The sequence below is a fragment of the Ambystoma mexicanum genome, chromosome 14 (assembly GCF_040938575.1).
Source record: "Ambystoma mexicanum isolate Mex_15411 chromosome 14, UKY_AmexF1_1, whole genome shotgun sequence".
NCBI classification, from domain to species: Eukaryota; Metazoa; Chordata; class Amphibia; order Caudata; family Ambystomatidae; genus Ambystoma; species Ambystoma mexicanum.
This window is the reverse complement of record NC_090940.1, coordinates 629405194-629427489: the sequence shown is the minus strand read 5'-3', so window position 1 is coordinate 629427489 and position 22296 is coordinate 629405194. Positions and strand designations below refer to the sequence as shown.

At 48.1% G+C, this 22296-nt stretch overlaps 1 protein-coding gene across 3 annotated transcripts in view; it reads right to left on the bottom strand.

Annotated features, from left to right (window-relative positions):
* TECPR2 (tectonin beta-propeller repeat containing 2) overlaps positions 1 to 22296 on the bottom strand; it is an 879235-nt gene that overhangs the window by 572210 nt on the left and 284729 nt on the right. For all 3 annotated transcript variants that reach the window (XM_069638097.1, XM_069638099.1, XM_069638098.1), the window contains one exon: positions 6303 to 6486. In XM_069638097.1, coding sequence (XP_069494198.1) covers positions 6303 to 6486 — 184 coding nt within the window. The remainder of the gene's footprint in view (positions 1 to 6302; positions 6487 to 22296) is intronic.

The window sequence follows — 22296 nt, the reverse complement described above, 5'->3', positions numbered from 1 at the left end:
CAGTCAGACCAAGACCATCAAGGTCGAGTTCTTCCAGGAGACAGCAGATGTCAGAGGAGTGTTTGACAGCTGATTGAGAGTTGAGCATGGCAATGTGGAGAAGGTTGCCACCTTTGAATGACTTGCGTGGAGGGGTACAGTACTGAGGTACGTCCTGCCGAAGTGCAGAAGGAGCCAGAGAAGGAAGGTGGAGAAGAGAGCAAGGTAGCCGAGGATGAGTATGCCAGAGAGGTGGCTGAGAATGGAGACAACAGGGCAGCCATAGAAGAAGCGGAAAGACAGAAGCGGCAGAGGGTGGAGGAGGCAGAGGAGCCTGAGAAGGGAAAGAAGGGACAGCAGGAGAAGAAAAGTTGATGAGGTGCAAGAAGCGTCCATCAAAAAGGAGGAGGTTGGCCTGAGGCCTTTGGACCAAGACGGTGCCATTTAGATAAACATGAATGATGGTCTTAGAGGAGTGGAAGGGGGAAGGGGGTCCTCCCACCGGGTGCCACCATTATTGGGAGAGGAGGAAAAAGGAGAGAGCACAGAGACCATATGTCGAGTCCATAGGCCTGGCGAGGGAACGACAAAGAGGATGTTGGTGAGGGTCTGTCTGGAGGAAGCGCTGGTGTAGACATCAGCGATAGGGAGACCTGGGTTGGAGACCAGAATATCCCTCTTAAACATCTTCCTACCAGACTTAGTAAGAAGGACATGGTATTCAATAGAAAAGCAGTGAGAGACGATAGGAAACAGAGAGCACCATAGAGGATGCAGAGGGAAAGGTTGAGGGGGGGAAAGAGGGAAGTGGGGAGTGGAGGGGGGAACAAAGGTGGGGGAGGAGACACTAAGGATGGGCACAAAGAGGAGGGGCGCAAGCAGACAGGACAAGAAACAAGACAGAGGATATAAATAGGAACATATATACAATTCAAGATGGGCTTAGATTAAAGGAAGGGCGGACAAGTAGGCAATCAGAACAATGTGGCACAGCGTTAGGAGAAAATAATGGGCAAGCAGCCGTGAGTGACAAGAACCAGTTAACAGAGCGAAACGACCAAGGGAACCTGTAAAAAAAGTAGGAACACAACAGGGGTGGAGGCAATACAATGTGCGGAAACAACAAGGCAGAGTAAGGGCTATGCAACAGAACCAACGATCAAGGGTACCTAGTGGAGGAGAGGGAAAAACATCCGGAATGTAAGCAATACAAGTATACAGCAGTCAAGAAATTGCAATCGCAAAAACACAGAGCAGTCGGCAACAAGGGACCTAGAAGAAAAAAGGCAACAGAGCAGTAACAGAGGATAACGGAAGGGACTGGGATGGGGAAATGGCAGGGAAGGAGGGTAAGGGCAGGTAGGGGGTGCAAGGACGTGCAGACGGTCAAGGGAAGGCCGGACTAGGTTTGCAAGGGCTAGGGTTGCAAGGGAGCGCAATCGAGTGATACGCAGAGGTGCATGTCACGGAGCGAATGCACCTGTGATGCAAGGGAGCCCAGGAGCCTTGTAATCAAGGATTACGAGAGGCCTGCGCGATCAAGGGTCACAGAGGAAAGCGCACAGCCTAGGAACGTATGGAGTGCATGTGATCAGGAAAGCGAGGGAGCCACGCGGGTGGTGGAAGTGAGGGCGCACTAGCAGACTGGGTTGCAAAGGGTGGAGGAGCATATGCGATCAAGGATTGCGAGGAAACCACACGGGCAAGGACGCACAGGCGTGAACGCAGCCAGGGATGGAAGGGGTGTGGCTGTGCACAAGATCATGGATTGTGAAAGAACCATGCGGGCAGAGGATGCACAGGAGTGAACACAGCCAGGGATGGAAGGGTTGGGGGCGCGCACACGATCAAAGATTGCGAGGGAACCAAGCGGGCAGAGGATGCGTGGCGCGAATGCCATGGATGGAAGGGGCGTGGGCGTGCACGCGATCTAGTATTGCCAGGGAAACCACGCAGCAAGAGTACGGGCGCGCACGAACAAAGCCTGGGATGAAGGGGGCGTGGGAGAGGATGCAAATGAGGAATGCGAGGGAGCCATGGAGGCTAGGAGCAAGGGTAACGCGGGACACAAGCGATCAGGGATAAGACAGAGGCGCATTCGACCTAGGTAAGGCAGAGGCACCAGATGGACAAGTCTCGGGGGCACGCAAGTAAGGGGAGAAGGGCACCAGGTCAGAAGGGCTATGAAGAGCAGAGCAAGCCAACTCTCACAACAACTTCTTACGTGGTGGCCGCAGACATGGGGGTGAGGTTGTCCACACTCACCATCTATGTTGCAACCCCATCACCGCCATACACCTGCGTCTCTCAACGCTGCTGCCTTGTCCTGCGAGGGCTTTGCCGCAGAGGTCCGAACCTTGGGATTTATAAGCTCGGAAGCGTGGATGTAGCAAACGTGCTACGTGTCGTCGGGCAGAGACTCCTGCGCACCTGCATCGCTCAACACTGCGGCCTTATCCTACGAGGGCTTTTACTACTTAGTTTCCAAGTATCATTCGTTATTGTTGTAGAAAATACAGTTTCTCACATGTAGGTAGTTTCTCATCTCTCTGCCACGGTTACTCAATCTTTCAGTCTGCTCTTTCCCCTTATTGCTGCCTTTCTAAATATTGTCACTCTGCCGTGAATCTCTCAAAGTCTTAAGGCTTTTTACAATTATCAGTCCTTCTGAGGGTCACATACCTTCAGGTTGTCTCTCAATAGATCTTGGAGGCTTTAGGCTATTTTAAAATGTCACATCACATCACTGCTATCAAGTTCCAGGTGTCTTTCAAACTTCTTAGCACCCCTCTCAGGTGCTAGGCGTGTACTCAGCCATGTATGCTATATGATATGATATGGCATTTATAACGTGCCTATACACAAGTGTTTGAAGGCGCGACAGAATTAAAGGATTTCCCTATAAACCTCTCAGGACAGTACCTTAACGCTTCCACCATCAGCTCCAGATGAGGACAATGCTTCCGCTATAGCACTCCTCATGACCCTCGTATCAGTTTCTTTCCGATTCCGGCAGCTGTTGGGAATTTTAGATCTGCCCCATCTCACATCATACTCTGGTTTCTGGCTCCTGTGACATGAATGGGGAAGGTCAGGCGATATAAACCCAATTAGCAAGCTTGGATTTTGTTAGTTATTTTGTAAGTTGGGTTCGAGTCACAGTGGAGCTGTTACTTTGTGGGTTGAAAAACATGCCGAAAAGGCTGTTTTTATCAACTTACAGCAGGCTATAAAATGTGCACTGCCAGGAGCCATTGGCTAGTGATATTTGACTCTTGGCGAATAAGGAATCGCGTGCTGGGTGTATGTATAGAATTGAGGTGGCAAGTGACTTATGGCTGGCTAATAGTTTGGAACTTGCATTTTTACCCCTGATTTACAGTTAACTTTTCTGGAAACACTAATTCTTCATCACAACCAAGAGTTCCTCCTTAAGCAGTACAAAGACTATTTGATGAGCCAAAATGTCTACGGGTAGCATCTAGAACTGCATGATAGGTTTAAAAGTAGGTGCCTTTGGCATTTAAACATCAAGGTCTTGCGTCAAGGCAATTGCTTTGTATTCGACTGGAGAATGTCCCTTGTAAGATGCTATTGCCTTGCATGTGTGCACTTTTCCTTTGTTTTGTCAACCGTCAATAGAGCCTTCATCGATTGGCTTATCCTAGAAGATGCCAATCAACTTTACAGCTGTCAAAGAAGATGATGCTGTCAATGGTACAACTGTATGAGGAGCACTTTACAGGCTTCTGCTGACAATAGTAGTCTATGGCACTGCTGCGAACACTGCGGTCTGTGTATATCTTACCATGGACAATGCTCTGCACATAAGGAGACTGTCCCGTCTCGACGAAAAACTGTGAGAAGGTGATCTTTTCATCGAAGAGTGGTGCTGTACTGTTGGTGTGGTGTCTGTTGACAGGTGGTCCGAGATCTTTACCACAAACATATGCAATGATAATTTGACAGTGCTCGGAGATGGTATAGAAAAACAGAATTGGGGCACTACTGTCCAGTTGGTGGTGCCAAATGCACTACTGGGGAGGGTAATTAGAAACCTGTGTGAGGCATTAACCTTTTGCACTTTTATCCAAGACCCCAGACTTTGCGTCTTAAGGGATGGTGTCTTGCTCGGTTGTGTCCTACTTGAGAAGGTACTTATAAAAGAGCCACCCTCAGAAGCCTTTAATCAGCCAATAGAAAAAGTTTAATTAAACTCTTGGTAAATGGTACAGGCCTCAAGGTGATGAGGGCGTGTAAACAGCAAATTTTCAGTAGGTTTATCATCAGCGCGGACATGTTTGAACCCACTGGAGATGCTGGCCTTAAACACATTTTGGGAGGCCTGTAAGTATTCAAATCTGAGGGTTCTGTCATGATGGAAATTAGGAAAGAGAAAGGAGTGCTTGGAAATACTGAGCATGGGGGCTGACCCTTTCAATGAGAGCACCCGCAAAAGAGCTATGGCCTCTCCCCGAGTCAGACACAACTAGTCGCACTCGTCATTGGAAAGTGGTCACAAAAAATAAAATATATAAAAATGTAAAACTGAATAAATATGTTAAAAAAAGAGCAGGTGGTTTACTGAAGAAATGTCGAGGGACATCAACTCCAAGCCTCTTTTCAGCATGACCCGTCTCCCGGGCAGGCCAACGCAAGCCTCTTTTCAGCATGACCCGTCTCCGGTGCAGGCCAACGCCAAGCCTCTTTTCAGCATGACCCGTCTCCGGTGCTGGCTAGGGCATCGCCACATACTGGCTGACTGGGCCGAAAGGAGTCGGATAGGCTGCACACAGTGCAACTATGAGAAATGCTGGTCTAAAAAGCCAGATAGGAGTCTCGGCAAGATGAAGGATAGTCAAAGCACAGGACTTCATGAAAGAGCCAGCGCTGGGCAATGTACAGCTATGGAGCATGGCTGCGGTTGAAGGATCTCCCTCTCATCACATCTCGCATCAGGTGCCAGGAGGGCACTTTGATGGCTGGAGAGACCTTACAAGCACAACGTAACGTGTGAAGAGGAGCGGACAGACAGATTCTCTTGGCAAAGGATTGCTTTGCTCAATTCATTTACATTATTAGACAGCTCTTGTCCACAGAAATACTGGCTTTCACTGGGATCCCCAGTATTTTCCTTTTCACTGCCAGCCTTCAGCTGCAGACGACAGGAAGACTGCATGGAGAAAAACAGCAGGAGGGCGGAGAACATTGATCCTGTGTCAAATAATAGGATTGGAAAAGCTTGTGCATTGAGGACCAACCAAATAGGGGAGCTCATTGCTGGAAACCGGCACCAGGCACTGGGCACCGGATGACAATATAGCGTTCAGTACCAGGAATCAAGACTGTTCAGAGCACATGCTTTATTTAGACAGTGCGGGCGCAACATATACATGAGATGCAAGGTCAAACTGGCCGTTGCAAAAAACAGTTCTCCGTCAAATGCCCAGTATCAACCAGCTTATATATTTATAGGAAATTGAAGATCAAAGTCTATGGAAATCTGCATAGACCATACATTGTACATAGCAGATGGATTTTATGAGACATCACTTTTACAGGTAGCTTAGGAAACGTGCTTCCAAATTCAGAAATATTCTGGGATGCATCATAATGGAAGGGACAACTCCAGTGTGATGGAAACAGTTGGCCTATTATTAGGCATCTCACATTGTACCCCAAAAACAATGACTTTCTAGACGCACCCACGGGATTTAAAGGGTCATCGGATGAGATGAGAATTACTCAGCAATATTGCATTCACAAAAAGCAGAACAGAATGTTCCACAGCAGAATGCCACGGCCTCGTATTGCTGGCAGCCCTGCAGTGCAAGCTGCAAGGCCTTAAAAAGACTGCCAGGCTTCTGTTTCTCCGTGTAATCAGTGCCATGCTAGCAAGCGATGCCGTTGGCATTCACCGAGACACATTCCTTGACATGGATCCAGTCACAGAAGGCAACCCGCAGCAGCTCAAAGACAAAGCAACATACAACATGATGATGGTGCGAGAAGAGACACACACACACACACACACGCACCGCAAGTGGCTGCCCATGGAATACACATCAGTGCTGCATTCATTCATTCATTCATATACAGTCAATTATACCTCAATTGCCCTCAGTAATTGCCTTTTACAACCGTGTCTACATTAAAATAGCCCTGGGTTCTTCAAGTGATGGGCTGCGAGTGCATAGTTATGCGAAGATTAGAACAGCAGCTGGATACAGGCTTGACATCATTCACTGAGGCAGCTTAGTACCCATACAAGTCATGGATTCAACAGCTTAATGGCACTGTTACAATAACACAGGGGCACCAACCTGAGGGCGAGACTGCCACCTGCTGCACCAGTTCCTCAAACTTCTGCCACCGGAGTCCTGCACCAGGCAAGGCGCTGCAGTACAGGCTGCCCCTATAATCCAGGCACCAGATGTGCTTCTCCGAGACGACCAAGCTGAGAATGGCATAGCCAGGACCGCTGTAACCCATCCAGCTCTCAGAAAGCTAGGAGGAAAGACGAGCAGAGATTATGCCTTAGAATGAGGAGAAACCAACATCAACGCCCCGAGGGAAATAGACAACAGGCCCCCCCTGCGGAGAAATAAAACCAGTTTGTCTCTTAAAACACCAAGACCCTATTTATGCTGTTGCATTGTACAAGTAATACACCCAACATCCTTTTGTACACAATATCTTCACATCACTTTTGCCACATTAGATGCATCGAGAACCGCAATAATGCGTGACGGCTAGTATGCAGGGGTCAGCTCTGTGTGACGAACCCTCGGATGTCGTCACTTCTCCCCTAGAGGAAGCCCCTTCCCATGCGGCCAGGCAGCTATCCAATAGATCCCCTGGGGGTGGTACTCAGCGGATAGATCTCATGGGGAGGAAGCCCTATGGGATTAGTGACAAGCTTAGGAGAACACAGTATCCCCATGGCCCACTTTACCCTATTCCCACCTTCCTCGCCAACCCCCCACAACACCATCCCTACTGTTCCTAATCTATTTCCTTAAAACCTGTAAGGTAGGAAGCAGTGGGACGAGGAAGAGGGAGAACTCAAGGGACATATATCCCTTATGTACTGAGACAAGAAACAGACCAACTGACTCAGTGGGAGTTCTCAAGATCAGTACTGGGACGAGAAAGAAGTGCAGAAGCATAAAGAGCACCTCTATAAACCATACTGAGCAGTCTAGTCTTTATAGAGGCACAGCTGAAATAGAAGAGGGAAATTCAAACACAGAGGGAGATCCACCCTGGAGGAATCAGGAGTTGTGGAGCCTGTAGTCAGGTGCCAAACGAATCAGTCATTGACAGGACACTTACCCGTTGGCAGAAACATTGCAGAGACCTCCATCATGGTCGCGACGTGTCTGGAAGCTGGAGGACGAAGCGCTAGCTGGCTGAATAAGCTGGAGAGCATGGTCCACCTGAGACGCAACAACCGGAAGCAAGAGGCCGCTCAGAGCTGCTGCATAGGTCGGACAGAAGACGAGGTATCCGAATGGGGATGAGAGAACCAGAAGCAGCTAAAGGAGACCGGTGAGCAACCAGAGGAGGGTTGGGAGAACAGGGGGCGGGGGGAGGAGGTTGCTGGGAACCCGAGGGACTATACCACAATGGGACACAGGCTGGAACCGGCACCCAATAAGGAGTGGCACCCAGCGTCATCTTCTTCGTGGCAGTCCCTGGAAGACTGGGAGGTCAGGGTTGCCTAGATCAAGAGCGAGAGAAAGGAAACAAAGGGGTCTGGGACCTGACAAAAATGAATACCTGGCAGGATAGTGAATCGGGTCCAATTATTGAGAATCAAGAGGAGCCAAGAAGGCATTGGGATCCACACCCAATAGCAAGCTGCCTCCAAAACCATAGTCCTAATCACAGTACCTGGGAGGATAGTGAACCAGGTGGGCAGTAAACACAGTGGCATTGTGAGAAAGGCCAGGGGAAGGGAGACATAGCCCCTGGTGTTTGAACATTGTGAAAGGAGGCAAGAGGAGGATGTTGTTCTCTTGGCATTGTGAAGAGTTTGATTAACGCCAGGAGAAGAAAGCCACTTGTCCTGGCACTGGGAAAACACCTGGGGTAATCTGAGCAAGGTCAGGGGAGGAGCGGCGGGTGGGGGGGGGGGGGCATACCCCCAACATTGTGAGGATATGAGACGTTATGTTCTATGTGCCTTACTGGACACCAAGAACACCAAGGAAGCAACTACACCAAGGAATCTTTTTAAGGCTTTTTGATTTGTATCCTTTGAGAAGAACATTTCATTTGCATCACCCAAAATTGAACATTCGGCTACCATCCAGGAAACCATTCTTCTGGGCCAAGAAGACCACCCCTCTTTCTTAATTGAGTTTCTAGTCTAAGGGTTGGAAATAGGTTTTTGGACACAGGACGGTGGACTCTTTGCTTCACACCGACATCCTGACAGATTCTTTAGTGTTTACTTGAGGCAGGGAAACCCCTCTTAGAACTAGGGTCAGACAGGGGTTTCTCTTATTTGCTCACCAGATAAAAAAGTCTTTAGTCAAAAGCATGACAGCTGTGTGTCGGTCTCCTCTTTCTACACCCTTACATCTGCTAACGTTTATAGATCATTAACAATGGGCAGGTGGAACACAGTCTCCGTACTGCTTCGGCGTGATTGCAAGGCGTGAAGGAGGTGGATGTGGGTCTTAAGATGAGTGATGGGTGGGAGTTGGAGGGTTTGCCCGGCTTTGAGCGAGAAAGGCAAAAGGGAACCTGTGGAGATGCAGATGTTCAGGATGTGATGTGGCTAAGGTATGCAAGGGCTTCTCTTGGAAGCGAGACAATCCATGAAGGCTGCAGAAAATGTCCTTAGTTTGTGGTATGGTGGCAATGAAGGTGGACGGGTGTTTGCAGAGTCAGTGTGTGATGGTGAAGTGGCGTGAAGAGGCAGAGGTGTTTGCTCGATTCCCTGGTCCTCCCCATCACACCCAGGTTAGGAGGCAGGGGCTTGTCACTTGTGTTTTCAGTGTTACAGGGCCCTTCAAGATGCTTGGGGCCAAACCTTATTAAGCATAATAGATGGGGCCTGCAATCTACCCGCTCTTTTCCTAACTGCAATCTGTTCACATTATTGAGTACCAAAGAAGGGGCATCTACTTTAGGGGCACCTCGAGTGGAATCCAGCAAGGTGTCGCTGAAAACACGTCTCAGTGGGATAATACATTTAATTGGCACGGCAGGGGGACCAGTCAGCTGACCAATCTCCCATTGCCTCATTCCCAAGAGCAGCTATTGCTAAAAACGATACACTTAAGTTAAATGCTAGGCTGAGCATCTTTTATACTGCACCAATCTCCATTGTAGTGGTCTTACAGCACTGAGACCTTGTGCGATAAATGGGGGCAATGTGGCCCCCACCAGAGATACCCAGACCATGGTTTAGAAAAATGAAGAGTAGAAGGGATGAACCAAACAAGCGATAAATGGGGGCAATGTGGCCCCCACCAGAGATACCCAGACCATGGTTTAGAAAAAGGAAGAGTAGAAGGGATGAACCAAACAATAGACACCGGAATAAGGAGGTGAAAAGATACACACAAGTGTAAGAGAAAAATGGAGAGGGGGAAAGGTGGCGTCATTGTGTGCATCTGTAAGTGTAGTGTGCAACGATGGAAACATGGTCATGATGAAAGAAAGGTGAAAACGGAATTGCTCGTGGAAACAAGTATTTTCCCATGAAGGCAATTTTTCACACATTCAGAGAGAAGTCTTTGGTAAATGATTGAAGCATGGATGCGCTCTGGACAGGTAGTGCTCAGGCTCAGTAATGCTATCCGCTAGGGGTCACAGCATCATAGTCTCTTGGCATGGACACCATCGTTGCTGTGGATGTGTGGCTCTCCTATCTAGGAGTCGAGAGCGAGAGTCTGGAAAACGTGCAGACTTCAAGGTACCAGCTTTAGCTCCCAACCCAACTTAGTGACCGCTAGTCACTGCTCCGTCATCCTGCTTCTTGCCCTCAGTGGTAGAATCCCCCTGAGACTCCTGGTGCTGTAGAGAAAAATCCCATAGCGGCTCTTATTCCAGAGTCCCCAAAATGTCCATCTCCTTCCCTACGGTGTCATATGTGCCCCGCAATAGGCTACTTTGAAATGGGGGTGGTATACAATGGTAGCATCATGGTGGGAATCTCCTCTGATAGCTTGAAATAACATTCCGTAAGCGATCCATAGAAAGCCATGGTATCACAATGCGCTGCACATCATGAATGGGGATGCATAGCTGAAGAGCTCAGCAGAGAGATGCATCCTACACAATAGGGATTCATCACAGCAGGACCATAGAAAGCCATGGTATCACAATGCGCTGCACATCATGAATGGGGATGCATAGCTGAAGAGCTCAACAGAGAGATGCATCCTACACAATAGGGATTCATCACAGCAGGACCATAGAAAGCCATGGTATCACAATGCGCTGCACATCATGAATGGGGATGCATAGCTGAAGAGCTCAGCAGAGAGATGCATCCTACACAATAGGGATTCATCACAGCAGGACCATAGAAAGCCATGGTATCACAATGCGCTGCACATCACGAATGGGGATGCATAGCTGAAGAGCTCAGCAGAGAGATGCATCCTACACAATAGGGATTCATCACAGCAGGACCATAGAAAGCCATGGTACCACAATGCGCTGCTCACGAATGGGGATGCATAGCTGAAGAGCTCAGCAGAGAGATGCATCTTACACAATAGGGATTCATCACAGCAGGACCATAGAAAGCCATGGTATCACAAGGCGCTGCACATCACGAATGGGGATGCATAGCTGAGGAGCTCAGCAGAGAGATGCATCCTACACAATAGGGATTCATCACAGCAGGACCATAGAAAGCCATGGTATCACAATGCGCTGCACATCACGAATGGGGATGCATAGCTGAGGAGCTCAGCAGAGAGATGCATCCTACACAATAGGGATTCATCACAGCAGGACCATAAAAAGCCATGGTATCACAATGCGCTGCACATCACGAATGGGGATGCATAGCTGAGGAGCTCAGCAGAGAGATGCATCCTACACAATAGGGATTCATCACAGCAGGACCATAAAAAGCCATGGTATCACGATGCGCTGCACATCACGAATGGGGATGCATAGCCGAGGAGCTCAGCAGAGAGATGCATCCTACACAATAGGGATTCATCACAGCAGGACCATAGAAAGCCATGGTGTCACGATGCGCTGCACATCACGAATGGGGATGCATAGCTGAAGAGCTCAGCAGAGAGATGCATCCTACACAATAGGGATTCATCACAGCAGGACCATAGAAAGCCATGGTGTCACAATGCGCTGCACATCATGAATGGGGATGCATAGCTGAAGAGCTCAGCAGAGAGATGCAACCTACACAATAGGCATTCATCACAGCAGGACCATAGAAAGCCATGGTATCACAATGCGCTGCACATCACGAATGGGGATGCATAGCTGAAGAGCTCAGCAGAGAGATGCATCCTACACAATAGGGATTCATCACAGCAGGACCATAGAAAGCCATGGTATCACAATGCGCTGCACATCATGAATGGGGATGCATAGCTGAAGAGCTCAGCAGAGAGATGCATCCTACACAATAGGGATTCATCACAGCAGGACCATAGAAAGCCACGATGTCACAATGCGCTGCACATCACGAATGGGGATGCATAGCTGAGGAGCTCAGCAGAGAGATGCATCTTATACAATAGGGATTCATCACAGCAGGACCATAGAAAGCCATGGTATCACAATGCGCTGCACATCATGAATGGGGATGCATAGCTGAAGAGCTCAGCAGAGAGATGCATCTTATACAATAGGGATTCATCACAGCAGGACCATAGAAAGCCATGGTATCACAATGCGCTGCACATCACGAATGGGAATGCATAGCTGAAGAGCTCAGCAGAGAGATGCATCCTACACAATAGGGATTAATCACAGCAGGACCATAGAAAGCCATGGTATCACAATGCGCTGCACATCACGAATGGGGATGCATAGCTGAAGAGCTCAGCAGAGAGATGCATCCTACAGAATAGGGATTCATCACAGCAGGACCATAGAAAGCCATGGTATCACAATGCGCTGCACATCACGAATGGGGATGCATAGCTGAAGAGCTCAGCAGAGAGATGCATCCTACACAATAGGGATTCATCACAGCAGGACCATAGAAAGCCATGGTATCACAATGCGCTGCACATCACGAATGGGGATGCATAGCTGAAGAGCTCAGCAGAGAGATGCATCCTACACAATAGGGATTCATCACAGCAGGACCATAGAAAGCCATGGTATCACAATGCGCTGCACATCACGAATGGGGATGCATAGCTGAAGAGCTCAGCAGAGAGATGCATCCTACACAATAGGGATTCATCACAGCAGGACCATAGAAAGCCATGGTATCACAATGCGCTGCACATCATGAATGGGGATGCATAGCTGAAGAGCTCAGCAGAGAGATGCATCCTACACAATAGGGATTCATCACAGCAGGACCATAGAAAGCCATGGTACCACAATGCGCTGCACATCACGAATGGGGATGCATAGCTGAGGAGCTCAGCAGAGACACGCATCCTACACAATAGGGATTCATCACAGCAGGACCATAGAAAGCCATGGTATCACAATGCGCTGCACATCATGAATGGGGATGCATAGCTGAAGAGCTCAGCAGAGAGATGCATCCTACACAATAGGGATTCATCACAGCAGGACCATAGAAAGCCATGGTATCACAATGCGCTGCACATCATGAATGGGGATGCATAGCTGAAGAGCTCAGCAGAGAGATGCATCCTACACAATAGGGATTCATCACAGCAGGACCATAGAAAGCCATGGTATCACAATGCGCTGCACATCACGAATGGGGATGCATAGCTGAAGAGCTCAGCAGAGAGATGCATCCTACACAATAGGGATTAATCACAGCAGGACCATAGAAAGCCATGGTATCACAATGCGCTGCACATCATGAATGGGGATGCATAGCTGAAGAGCTCAGCAGAGACACGCATCCTACACAATAGGGATTCATCACAGCAGGACCATAGAAAGCCATGGTATCACGATGCGCTGCACATCATGAATGGGGATGCATAGCTGAAGAGCTCAGCAGAGACACGCATCCTACACAATAGGGATTCATCACAGCAGGACCATAGAAAGCCATGGTATCACAATGCGCTGCACATCATGAATGGGGATGCATAGCTGAAGAGCTCAGCAGAGAGATGCATCCTACACAATAGGGATTCATCACAATGCGCTGCACATCACGAATGGGGATGCATAGCTGAAGAGCTCAGCAGAGAGATGCATCTTATACAATAGGGATTCATCACAGCAGGACCATAGAAAGCCATGGTATCACAATGCGCTGCACATCACGAATGGGGATGCATAGCTGAGGGGCTCAGCAGAGAGATGCATCCTACACAATAGGGATTAATCACAGCAGCACCATAGAAAGCCATGGTGTCACAATGCGCTGCACATCACGAATGGGGATGCATAGCTGAAGAGCTCAGCAGAGAGATGCATCCTACACAATAGGGATTCATCACAGCAGGACCATAGAAAGCCATGGTATCACAATGCGCTGCACATCATGAATGGGGATGCATAGCTGAGCTCAGCAGAGAGATGCATCTTATACAATAGGGATTCATCACAGCAGGACCATAGAAAGCCATGGTATCACAATGCGCTGCACATCACGAATGGGGATGCATAGCTGAGGAGCTCAGCAGAGAGATGCATCCTACACAATAGGGATTCATCACAGCAGGACCATAGAAAGCCATGGTGTCACGATGCGCTGCACATCACGAATGGGGATGCATAGCTGAAGAGCTCAGCAGAGAGATGCATCCTACACAATAGGGATTAATCACAGCAGGACCATAGAAAGCCATGGTATCACAATGCGCTGCACATCATGAATGGGGATGCATAGCTGAAGAGCTCAGCAGAGACACGCATCCTACACAATAGGGATTCATCACAGCAGGACCATAGAAAGCCATGGTATCACAATGCGCTGCACATCATGAATGGGGATGCATAGCTGAAGAGCTCAGCAGAGAGATGCATCCTACACAATAGGGATTCATCACAGCAGGACCATAGAAAGCCATGGTATCACAATGCGCTGCACATCACGAATGGGGATGCACAGCTGAGGAGCTCAGCAGAGACACGCATCCTACACAATAGGGATTCATCACAGCAGGACCATAGAAAGCCATGGTATCACAATGCGCTGCACATCATGAATGGGGATGCATAGCTGAAGAGCTCAGCAGAGAGATGCATCCTACACAATAGGGATTCATCACAGCAGGACCATAGAAAGCCATGATATCACAATGCGCTGCACATCATGAATGGGGATGCATAGCTGAAGAGCTCAGCAGAGAGATGCATCCTACACAATAGGGATTCATCACAGCAGGACCATAGAAAGCCATGGTATCACAATGCGCTGCACATCACGAATGGGGATGCATAGCTGAAGAGCTCAGCAGAGAGATGCATCTTATACAATAGGGATTCATCACAGCAGGACCATAGAAAGCCATGGTATCACAATGCGCTGCACATCACGAATGGGGATGCATAGCTGAGGGGCTCAGCAGAGAGATGCATCCTACACAATAGGGTATAATCACAGCAGCACCATAGAAAGCCATGGTGTCACAATGCGCTGAACATCACGAATGGGGATGCATAGCTGAAGAGCTCAGCAGAGAGATGCATCCTACACAATAGGGATTCATCACAGCAGGACCATAGAAAGCCATGGTATCACAATGCGCTGCACATCATGAATGGGGATGCATAGCTGAAGAGCTCAGCAGAGAGATGCATCCTAAACAATAGGGATTCATCACAGCAGGACCATAGAAAGCCATGGTATCACAATGCGCTGCACATCATGAATGGGGATGCATAGCTGAAGAGCTCAGCAGAGAGATGCATCCTACACAATAGGGATTCATCACAGCAGGACCATAGAAAGCCATGGTATCACAATGCGCTGCACATCATGAATGGGGATGCATAGCTGAAGAGCTCAGCAGAGAGATGCATCCTACACAATAGGGATTCATCACAGCAGGACCATAGAAAGCCATGGTATCACAATGCGCTGCACATCACGAATGGGGATGCATAGCTGAAGAGCTCAGCAGAGAGATGCATCCTACACAATAGGGATTCATCACAGCAGGACCATAGAAAGCCATGGTATCACAATGCGCTGCACATCATGAATGGGGATGCATAGCTGAAGTGCTCAGCAGAGAGATGCATCCTACACAATAGGGATTCATCACTGCAGGACCATAGAAAGCCATGGTGTCACAATGCGCTGCACATCATGAATGGGGATGCATAGCTGAAGAGCTCAGCAGAGAGATGCATCCTACACAATAGGGATTCATCACAGCAGGACCATAGAAAGCCATGGTATCACAATGCGCTGCACATCACGAATGGGGATGCATAGCTGAAGAGCTCAGCAGAGAGATGCATCCTACACAATAGGGATTCATCACAGCAGGACCATAGAAAGCCATGGTATCACAATGCGCTGCACATCATGAATGGGGATGCATAGCTGAAGAGCTCAGCAGAGAGATGCATCCTACACAATAGGGATTCATCACAGCAGGACCATAGAAAGCCATGGTGTCACAATGGGCTGCACATCATGAATGGGGATGCATAGCTGAAGAGCTCAGCAGAGAGATGCATCCTACACAATAGGGATTCATCACTGCAGGACCATAGAAAGCCATGGTGTCACAATGCGCTGCACATCATGAATGGGGATGCATAGCTGAAGAGCTCAGCAGAGAGATGCATCCTACACAATAGGGATTCATCACAGCAGGACCATAGAAAGCCATGGTATCACAATGCGCTGCACATCACGAATGGGGATGCATAGCTGAAGAGCTCAGCAGAGAGATGCATCTTATACAATAGGGATTCATCACAGCAGGACCATAGAAAGCCATGGTATCACAATGCGCTGCACATCATGAATGGGGATGCATAGCTGAAGAGCTCAGCAGAGAGATGCATCTTACACAATAGGGATTCATCACAGCAGGACCATAGAAAGCCATGGTATCACAATGCGCTGCACATCACGAATGGGGATGCATAGCTGAAGAGCTCAGCAGAGAGATGCATCCTACACAATAGGGATTAATCACAGCAGGACCATAGAAAGCCATGGTATCACAATGCGCTGCACATCACGAATGGGGATGCATAGCTGAAGAGCTCAGCAGAGAGATGCATCCTACAGAATAGGGATTCATCACAGCAGGACCATAGAAAGCCATGGTATCACAATGCGCTGCACATCATGATTGGGGATGCATAGCTGAAGAGCTCAGCAGAGAGATGCATCTTATACAATAGGGATTCATCACAGCAGGACCATAGAAAGCCATGGTATCACAATGCGCTGCACATCACGAATGGGGATGCATAGCTGAAGAGCTCAGCAGAGAGATGCATCTTATACAATAGGGATTCATCACAGCAGGACCATAGAAAGCCATGGTATCACAATGCGCTGCACATCATGAATGGGGATGCATAGCTGAAGAGCTCAGCAGAGAGATGCATCCTACACAATAGGGATTCATCACAGCAGGACCATAGAAAGCCATGGTATCACAATGCGCTGCACATCATGAATGGGGATGCATAGCTGAAGAGCTCAGCAGAGAGATGCATCTTATACAATAGGGATTCATCACAGCAGGACCATAGAAAGCCATGGTATCACAATGCGCTGCACATCATGAATGGGGATGCATAGCTGAAGAGCTCAGCAGAGAGATGCATCCTACACAATAGGGATTCATCACAGCAGGACCATAGAAAGCCATGGTATCACAATGCGCTGCACATCACGAATGGGGATGCATAGCTGAAGAGCTCAGCAGAGAGATGCATCCTACACAATAGGGATTCATCACAGCAGGACCATAGAAAGCCATGGTATCACAATGCGCTGCACATCATGAATGGGGATGCATAGCTGAAGAGCTCAGCAGAGAGATGCATCCTACACAATAGGGATTCATCACTGCAGGACCATAGAAAGCCATGGTGTCACAATGCGCTGCACATCATGAATGGGGATGCATAGCTGAAGAGCTCAGCAGAGAGATGCATCCTACACAATAGGGATTCATCACAGCAGGACCATAGAAAGCCATGGTATCACAATGCGCTGCACATCACGAATGGGAATGCCAGAATAGGGAAAAAGCCCATCACAGTCGCACCACTAGACAAACAGTACTAATGAGGAAAGATTGTGAAAGGAATAAAGGGGCGATGCCCCTAGCCTGTAAGAACCATCACATGTAGATCAGCAAGAAGGGGGCAGAAGGCTTGAGCAACCCACTCAAGGGACAGCCCCAACACGGCCCACGTCATCCCAGGAAAGACAAATCCTGGATGCCCGGCCTTAGGGAAAGTGATATTTTGTTTGTTTCTGGCAAAGGACACTGGTGCACTTACCAACTAGAAAGCGATGCACGAGGCACTTAAGGTGGACACAGATATGTACAGCTATGGAAATGACTTGCAAGACGATATCAATGCAGTTCAAAAGAACTGAAAAGCTTTGAGGAGTCCAGGAAGACCTGTCACTGCAGAAGAAACGCACGCGGCTGTCTTCAAACAAATCGAAGGCTGTGAACAAATAAACGGGGATTTTTCCTATGAACTAACAACACAGAAAGCATGGTCTAGAATGGCACCAAGTTCGCTGGGAGAAGAGCAGTGAAGAAGATCACGAGGACAGGGAGGAAGGGCAATATGTAAATGAAGGGGCAGGACAACAATAACCAAAGGGGAGAACAGAGCTGGAAAATACAGAATCGCTGTCCGGACTGCATTATACTCGCAGCGTAATGGAACACAAAGCTGTAGTCCAGCCCCCCAAAATATTCTGCAGAACTAAATATTTGCCACAAAGCTTTCATCACTCAGGCATATTTAGCCATTTAAGAGCAAGTGTGTGGTTCCTGAGCAAGCTTGCCCTGCTGCACATTAAGCATCACCAAGAAGATCAGGCGGAGGTTTTTAGGCATGATTAGGCATAAGGAAGCCCAGCAGAATAGACAAGATTAACATGCAAGGGAGGAGCAATCATTATTATGAATCACAGCTTTGATATTGAAGTGCTCAGGACCTGGCTTCTCCACTCGACAAACTCTTTATCTCCCTGGCTTCTGTTATCTACCAAGATAGGAGCACTTAGAAATATTAACACCAATATGAAGCACTTTATTAAACCAAAAATACTGGCCAAGAGGCAGGATGTGGTCTAGCCACTAAACTACAGACCCGGAACAGGATCGTCTCACTTCTAATTCCTGGAATACACCCCCCACCTCCGAGCCACTTGACATTTACTCATCATGGGACCATCACTTTGGCAGATAAAGGTACTGGAGCACAGCGAGCTAAACACAAGGGCTTTGAAATAAAGCGAATAATGTAATAAGCTACACATGAAATTAGAAAGACTGGAGAGTAGCGCAACAGGGCCTGGTGCAGCCCAGCACCGAAGTTAGCAACTTGTGTACCCTAAGATCCAGTTCCTACTTGCAGCAGATACTCAATTGGTTCATAACTGTCTGATCCTGGAGGCATCAATGTAGCCTCCATTTTTTCGCTTAGCTGTGAAATTCAGGAGTGCTTAAAACCAAACCGAACACTTCTATACAGAATAAAATCACTAAAAAAGAAAACTGCTAAGCAGAGGCGAGGTTTAGTGGCAAAATGAAATGCTCCATCATCATCAGATTATAATCTTTTCTTGTGAGGTCACCGAGGGGTCAAGGGCTGTGGGAAGTCATGTTCACATGCTCCGGTTCTGATGGCACAACACCACTGGTTCTAACGGCAGTTTTCCAACTGGTTGCAAACGGTGCAACCCTGCGTGAATACCGGCATTGCCACCCCCTCCTTCACTTATAGTTATGAACCCCTGTATCAAGTGCTACATTCAAGCAAACTGGACGGGAGGAGATGCACCTTGGAACCAGAGCGTCTGCATCCCAAACTGCTCTACTTGACCACTATCCATGTGTGCAGCGACGTCATTTCACCAAAATGCCAGGGGTAGCGGAAGTGACATCACACGACCCTTGAACCCCGATGACATCACAGGAAGTGATGTCATTTGACCACGTCCCAAAGTGATATCGCAGGTAGCAATGGAACACAACATTTCACCCATTGACAAAACAAGAAGTGGCATCACATAGCATTGTACACTACGAAACATATAGTTACGATATCACTAAAATGTGATGTACATTTCATACAAGGATGGATCGCCATATGTATCATTAAGATCAGTGTGTATAAGCTCATATTACCAAATTACTGTGAATGCAAGCAGACGTCCATGACCAATTGATAATGATGTGTTATTATATAGCACTTACGCTTAAGCGCTTTACATAGACAAAATATACACCCAATATCACCCAACCCTTGTTGGTACTCATTTATCGACCTCAGAAGGATGAAAGGCTGAGTGAGGCGATTAAGATCAGACTAAATCAGTGACTCACCCCCTGAAGTGTGCCTGAAATAAACATTTAATGGACCTAGCAATTATTGTATAGAATTCCTCAGACACATTATTTGTTATTCCTATTCTTTCTTATTTAGGGTCAGTGCTGAAAGTGTTAGACTTGTGGCACCCCTGTTCTTATTTTTCTTCTTTTTTAAGGGGCCTGAACAAGAAAGCCAGCCACCCCAGAAATAAAGAGCCATAGGCCAGAAGCTTGCATTACAAAAAAAAAAACATGTAAAAAAAATATATATATATATTTTTTAGAGGTCGCAAGGGAGACCACAGAGGTCGCAGTTGCGACCTCTGCCGAACCCTAAATGACGTCCCTGCATGTGTGCTTCTCTTCTGACATGTCCTTCATTGTCCCCGGTCTTCAGTGTACATACAGGCCTCGCAACATCCCCTCGCCCGCTCGCATTGGCGGGTATTTTTTTGAAAGGTCGTGTAACTTATTTTTAACTCGACCGGCAGGAGAGCTTCTTTAGGAAATCTTTTTTTTATCCCCCAGTAAATGTATTGTACTGTCCATTCAGGCCACTAGATGGCAGCAGTGCACTGCACGCTGCATTTTAATGCATGAATAGGCGTAGCAGTACGCTTAGGTGCAACCATTTGTTGAGTTTTGACACCCCTTATATTTGGCAAATTCCCCCGCTTCCCGCATTTTTAGGGTAAGTCGAAAGCGAAGTGGCTTGTGTCGGGCTCTGCAGTAGAGTGGCACACTGGCTGGTTCATGTTGCTTGACAGTAGTAGAAATCCCACCCAGAAGGAGCCCTTTTTAATTCAATTAATCTGCAAAGTCCCCGAGAATGAGGGCCTGCGAGGACCTCTCCCCAACCCCTCAAAAAATAAGACAGGAAATCGGTGAACGAAAATTAAAAATTAAAAAGGGTTTGGAAAGATTTCACGATACCCAGACTCCGCTTTAAGACGGTGCTAGTTCTCTTCACATGTGTTTGGTTCTTGTACTCTTGGGTTTCACTGGGAAACCGCAGGATTACAAGTCCCAGCATGCAAAGGGGCAATGCAGACACGCTTGTGTTTATCGCACCGAGACAACAAGAGCTCTCCTCCTTTTTAAGGCACGTCCCCTCACAGGTCTACAGGAAGTCAAACAATCACAGAGACGGCTACAGAAACTGGGCAAATCTACCTCCAGGTGCCCCGGGCACGCCTGACCTGGCCTTACAGCAACCAGCACACATCTGCATTCTGGCATTTGTCAAGTCCTGGGATACAAATGAATAAAAAGACTGGTTGAGCCCAGTGGCATCGCCGGAAATAAAATTTAGGAGTGGCACAGAGGGGGCCAAAGACAAAAGTAGGGGGGCTACAAACAAAAGTGGGGGGGGCGCCTAGAAAGGTGATGTGTGACGTCACCAGCACTCCTGCATAGGCTTTTGTGCACAACTACCCACACCACACTGCACCTCCCCTCCCATCCCATCAGAATTCAAGCATGAAACCATTCAGTGACTAATGGCCCATCCTTAGCAGTTTCCTGCACTACATTCTGATGGGAGAGGCTGCAAGCTGCTCTGCACACTATGGAGGGCGCTGAGAAGAAGCTGGGCAGGAACAACTGAGCAGTGGCTCGTGCTCATGTTGGGAGAGACTACAAGCTGCTCCGCACACAATGGAGCGCGCTGTGCAGAAGCCGGGCAGGAACACCTGAGAAGTGGCCAGTGCTCATGTTGGGAGGGGCTGCAAGCTGCTCTGCACACTATGGAGGGTGCTGTGGAGAATTAACAAGGGGGGTCCTGGGAGTCCCTCTGCCAGACATTAGTCCTGGTTACGAGAGACTTACCCAGAGTCTTTAGCTCACTATCTTTCACAGAGAAGAAATATCCCAAACATATCAGTCTTTGTCATGCCCTGGGGCAGTCCAGCACCGAAATGCTAGGCAATTCTCCTCTGAACAAGAGTACCAACAGAAACCCCAGACACGTGTTTCGGTCTGGTTGGACCTCATCAGTAGGGTGGATCTGTGCCTCTCTAAGAATAGTGAGCAAGGGGTCCACGTCTGGATTACCCTAGTAACTTAGGGTGAGACCCAAAGTTACTTAGATATGCAAATTAACAAGGGGGGTCCTGGGAGTCCCTCTGCCAGACATTAGTCCTGGTTACTGAGAGACTTACCCAGAGTCTTTAGCTCACTATCTTTCACAGAGAAGAAATATCCCAAACATATCAGTCTTTGTCCTGCCCTGGGGCAGTCCAGCACCGAAATGCTAGGCAATTCTCCTCTGAACAAGAGTACCAACAGAAACCCCAGACACGTGTTTCGGTCTGGTTGGACCTCATCAGTAGGGTGGATCTGTGCCTCTCTAAGAATAGTGAGCAAGGGGTCCACGTCTGGATTACCCTAGTAACTTAGGGTGAGACCCAAAGTTACTTAGATATGCAAATTAACAAGGGGGGTCCTGGGAGTCCCTCTGCCAGACATTAGTCCTGGTTACGAGAGACTTACCCAGAGTCTTTAGCTCACTATCTTTCACAGAGAAGAAATATCCCAAACATATCAGTCTTTGTCCGGCCCTGGGGCAGTCCAGCACCGAAATGCTAGGCAATTCTCCTCTGAACAAGAGTACCAACAGAAACCCCAGACACGTGTTTCGGTCTGGTTGGACCTCATCAGTAGGGTG